Source organism: Populus euphratica, unplaced genomic scaffold (assembly GCF_000495115.2).
Source record: "Populus euphratica unplaced genomic scaffold, PopEup_1.0 scaffold21.1, whole genome shotgun sequence".
Lineage (NCBI taxonomy): Eukaryota > Viridiplantae > Streptophyta > Magnoliopsida > Malpighiales > Salicaceae > Populus > Populus euphratica.
Window position 1 is genome coordinate 1,008,518 of NW_011499887.1, and position 5,389 is coordinate 1,013,906.

At 34.9% G+C, this 5,389-nt stretch overlaps 1 protein-coding gene across 1 annotated transcript in view; it reads left to right on the forward strand.

The window, feature by feature from the left end:
- The window catches only part of LOC105130533 (putative disease resistance protein RGA3), a 6,644-nt gene extending 3,040 nt beyond the window's left edge, over positions 1-3,604 (forward strand). The window contains 9 exon segments of the mRNA XM_011033086.1: positions 1-182; positions 705-788; positions 1,291-1,445; positions 1,621-1,699; positions 2,075-2,394; positions 2,598-2,665; positions 2,793-2,892; positions 2,975-3,110; positions 3,209-3,604. The exon segment at positions 1-182 is cut by the window's left edge and continues 20 nt beyond it. Of these exon segments, the coding sequence (XP_011031388.1) occupies positions 1-139 (139 nt within the window). The 3' untranslated portion in view covers positions 140-182; positions 705-788; positions 1,291-1,445; ... (4 more) ...; positions 2,975-3,110; positions 3,209-3,604.
- The last annotated feature ends 1,785 nt before the right edge of the window (positions 3,605-5,389 follow it).

Below are 5,389 nucleotides of genomic sequence, written 5' to 3' on the forward strand. Positions count from 1 at the left end.
CGGAAGAGCGAGAGGATGGGGAAAGGAGAGGGAGGAGGAGTGGCCTTCTAACATTAAACACATTCCATATATTGTAATTGATGGCTACTACATTCAAAAGGAGGGTCGCTATGTAAAGGGGGAAGGATTGGAATACTAAGGAGTATTTTCACCGAACATACAAACACTTAAGTGTATGAAAGGTATTTAACCTCTCCTTTCCTTCCTTTATTTTATTTTCTTTTATTTTTATTATTCCATACTCTCTCTCTCTCTTTATTATTAGGTGTATGAGAGGGAGCGTGTTTCAATCAATTGGGTTTGGACACCAAACACAAACAAATCTCATCTGATAAAATTATTATATTTTTTCTATAAATATTGGTAACATTTTTTAATTAATTAAAGTTTCATTTATTTTTTTTGTTTTTTCACGTTTTTAAATATTAATATTAAAAATAATTTTTTAAAAATAAAAAAATATTATTTTAATATTTTTTACATAAAAATTATTTTTTTAAAAATAAAGCTATTAAATAGAACGGATTACCCCATCTCTCTTCCCTACCTGCACAAAGTAAAGCCTTCTCCAATCACCTAATCTATCGTTTTTTAAAAAATAAAAAAATTGAAGGTTCTGCTTGTCTGAAACCAAAATTTCATGCTACTTTGGTTTCTGTTTAACCTTTTGTTTTCGGCCCCCTTTTGACATCTTTTTTGTGCAGGTATGGTGGTTGGACTGGGTTTGATAAATCTGAAAAGGTAATTAATGCTAGGATCGTCATAGAGGATAGGACAAGCTGGATCTGGTACAGTACTGAAGTTATCTCTTAATGCCTTTATGTTCTTGCTTTATGGAGTTTAGTTGATGAACATGTGTGTACAGAGGCTAAATTTTATTCCTAAATAATAACACCTTGTTGCTGCATGCATTTGACATTTTGGTTTTCTTTCCAATTTCTATTTTGCTTTATGGAATTTAGTCGATGAACATGTGTGTAGATCCTTTCTTCGTTTACTCTCTCTCTCTCTCTCTATTTATTTTGTATTAAGACTAAGTCGACTTACATTACTTCAAATCTTTAATTTTCTAAACAAGTAAAGGCCTCACTTTTTAAATAATATCTTTAAATGAAATTATCTTAATTCAAACACGTCAAGTGAAATAATTTAATATTCTGCTATCTAAACAAGCAAAGGCTTCTCTTTTTTAAATAATTTATCCTTCTATCTACATGGTTGGAAAATCAAACAAATCAAGGGAGAATCGGAAAACATGACATTTATGTTATTTATTTTCTATACTGGTAGTGAAGAAATGGTACTGTAGTTTTTAAGAGGGCCAATGAGCATTCTGACATGTTGAAATCTAACTTGTTGATTATACAATGGGATGGAATGTATGTTTTTCTTGATGGGCACTAGATCATCATTCAAGAAAGGAAGCGCTTAGTTTTCTCTCTAAGGTATGGTTTTCATGAGCTTTGTATGTATATGAAGTTGTTCTTTTGCAGAGATTTCTTATTTAAGTTGGCAAGTTTTTAAGATATGGCTTGTTGTTGAACATTTGTGTGCAGGTTTCTCTTATTAGAAACAGATATAGAGCATCTTCTGATACTGTGGATTTGTCGTATTTTCCAGGGCAGTGACAAGCTTCGACGAGATCACTTTTTTTTCCCTACAGGTCATGCACTTCCATTTTCAGAATTCCAAAGTGCAGGTATTTTGATCCTAAGGGTGGTTAAGTATATGCTACTGATAAGCATGTTTAAATTTATTGAACATAGATAGATAAGTATAATAGTTTTCTACTTTTTCAATGACCTTGTTGCTGCATGCATTTGACATTCTGGTTTTCTTTCCAATTTCAATGAGCAATTTAGTGTCGAAGCATGTGTGTTTTATATGCATTAATAGTATCCAATTACCCAAGTATTTTCTCTCTTTGAATTGAGTTTGATTTTATAATATAAAAATATGTTTGGTTACAATAGGCAAGTGATTTTCTGTTTTCACATGCTTCTGTCAAGTTGCCATTGACCTTTCTAATGGTGTCCATTTTTACTGAACTTTTAGAATTGAGTCTTGGTTGCAGGAAATAGGTCAGAGGATATTGGATGCCGCTACAGATATCAGTTATATATTCACGGGGTGCAGTTCCAGTAACATTGAAGAAGTAAGCCGAGCTTCAAATTCTGAAGATGAAAAAACTGTTTGGAGAGTTGCTGATATAATTACTCTTAAATTCTTGTTGGAGATGAATCAGGTTCTGCTCCTCTAAAACATAATTTTCCTGCTCCTTTGGTTTCTGTTGAGGCAAATGCAGCTTCTGTTTAACCTTTCTTTTTGGCCCCTTTTCGACATCTTTCTGGTGTAGATACAGTGATTGGACTGGGGTTTGATAAAGTTGAAAAGGTAATGAATGATGATTTCATTATAGAGGATGGAACAGGTTGGATCAGGTTTAGTACAAAAGTTATCTTTTTAATGCCTTTATGCTTTTGCTTAATGGGGTTTACTGAATGAACGTGTACAGAAACTAAATTTTATGCTTAAATAATAAATGTTGATCTTATTCAAATTTGCAAAAGTTCTTCATGTGATACTTGTATTTACAGGGCTTTGCAGGCCTGTGACAAACTTGACAGAAATCTGTTCACACTCCATTTGCAGAACCAAATTGCAGGTATTGATCTTACAGCTGGTAAATCTTGTAATATTGATAAGATGTCTGAAGTTGATGACCGTTAACCATTATGGGCATATGTTGTGTTTCCCTGTTTGTTGATCATGTGTATTTTCTCTGGTTGAAGCTGCAAAGTAAAACTTTGATTCAGTCTCAGATGGTAGAATCATCTGTGCACTCTGTTGTGGTATGGATCAACCAGACACCAGACATCCGCATCAAACCAGGTATTAGACTAACTCAACTCAAAGTTTTTCATGTCTTCTACTCGTATTTGTTTGGCATAACTTCTAGTTTTTCTTTCCCCAGTTCTCCAATCAATTGGTCCTTGACTGATTCCAACTATGCTCAAGCTTGCTGGTTGCATCAAACTTTACCCTTTACCTCTTGCACTTCCCCTCTCTTTCAAGTTTCATGTTGAGCAGGAGGAGTATGACCCCACAAGGTGTGAATTGTACCAAGTTTATATTTGCTCTTAATGTCCCCCCTAAAGGTCAATAGATTATTAACTCTTGTATTTATGTTCTCTTTTTTATCTTGCAGGGAGTCTGCCAGATCCCTTGAAGATGAAGGTTTGAGACGCTCGACAGTTTTGATGAATTTCAGTCCAACCAAGCTAGACCATGATGTCTACGGTATCAAGGGACGTCTCCAGGGCTTTAACTGGCTTTTTACAACTCGTTACAGGGTGAACGCCGTTGGAAATTATTATTTTTCTTTTTGTTTGTGTCTCAACAGAACATCTTGTAGGAAGTAGGACTGAATATTCAGTGTTTCAATTATATTCGCCATCATTATTTCCTCAAGATCGAGTAATTCTCATTTCTCAGTTAGGATTGTGAACTTTTTCTTTGTATGATTAACACAGTAATTCTCACCTTCCTCTTGTTCGCTGATGTAAAAGGAAAGAAATTTGACCGGGAATTTCCCAATTTTATTCATTGAATGACCAAAACTAAGCCCCCCTTTGCCAGACATTTCAGTGTTACTCCAAGTCTGATGTACACGGCAATTTCTTAGATAACCAAAAGAATGTCACGGCAATTTCTTCTGTTAGCAGACTAAAGCATACAAAAGTTGTTTGGGCATCAGACCTGTAACCACTCAAGTCTAACGATATAGAAATATAAAAGAACAAAATTAGCTACCAAAAATGTGAACAGCAACCAGATTGATAACAGCGTCAGACTCTATAATTAGCAACCCCAAATGGTAGAATCATCAATGAACACTCCTGTGCGAAATTAATGGATCAAATGGATACCAGACATCCACATCAGACCTAATATAGGACTGCTTCAAGTGAAGTTCTTTCCAATGTCCTCGTCGCCGTTTGTGTTTGGCGTAACATTCTAGCTTCCTTTTCCTCAGGTGTCCAAGCAATTTGCTGTTGATGAGCTGAATATTTGGTACTTTACCGTCTGGAACAGTCTTCAAGCATCTGAGTTGTACATTTTAATCTCTCTACTCCAAGCAGCTTCTTTCTCCTTGAAATTTCATTCTTTCTATTGTTTCCTTTCCCTTTATTAGGAGGGTAGGACTCAGTAGAAGTGCTACCCTAGTATCTTTGATTATAAAGAAACCAACAGGCTCAGGTAAGCATAATATATAAAGAAACTTGAAGATTGACTTCTCTGGAGTCCAATCATGCAAAAATCGATGATTGCTGCAACAAGAAGAGTTCATATAATAAAGATCAAGGGGAAAATGCAACAATATTCAATCTCTTTAGTTAAGCTTGATTTTTGGCTAGCCTAAAAGCAACAAGATTTATCATCACAATTGCCACTGCTCTTCAGATAAGATCGCTTTTTAAATAGTTCTCAACCATTACTTGGAACCGGTTTCGCCTCGAAAACATCCTCAATGTCGAGTAGGGCTTCCCCGTTGTCCAGTTGTGTCAAGTTCTGAATTTGATTGCTTGCCATGGACTTTGGTGTGCGAGTTCCTTGTGTCAGAAATAGATTTGTTGCGTCTTACGATACTTTGAGTTTTATGCTGTTTTACTGGCTTTTAACGAGCATTCTGATGAGATTTCTTGACACTTTATAGATTGTATACATTCCCTCAGACGAACTCCAAATCACAGGTATTGATCTTTGAGCTGATAAATCTTGTGCCTCAAATAACATGTCTACAGTTGATGGAAGATAGGCGTTCTATGCATATTTTTTGTTCTGATGTTGGTGACACGGAACAACAAACAAAAGAATTAAAGCCGTGAATAGAAAAAAGCTTTTAGAGAAGAAATGAGAAAAGAAAGCAAAGAAAAAAAAAAAAGGGAATTGGAGATATGCAAAATCTGCAATATTTTTCATTAATCATCAAAAGTCCCCTAATATTTAGAAAAGTAGAGTATTTATACTATAACCCTAACTAGAATAAGCGATTGGGCTTATGGCCCGCTAAATAAAATACCCAATAATAATTAAATCAAACCCAACAAATAAAGTCAAATTAACAAAACTTAACTAAAAGTTCATATAAATTAAACTCAAAACATAAGTTAAAGCCCAATCTCTCAATTGTTTGGGCTATCCTCCATCGTCTATAATCATTCACGTACATAAATAATATTTCAGGTCCGGTGTCCCCATCAAGTAACCAACTTGTGGCTAATGAATGTTCTGGTTTGATAAATTCACTCTTGAATTCCTTGATGAATAAGGAAGACGATTTTAGTGGTGGTGTTGTGTTTGATTCAAACCAGCTTAAGGTGAGGCA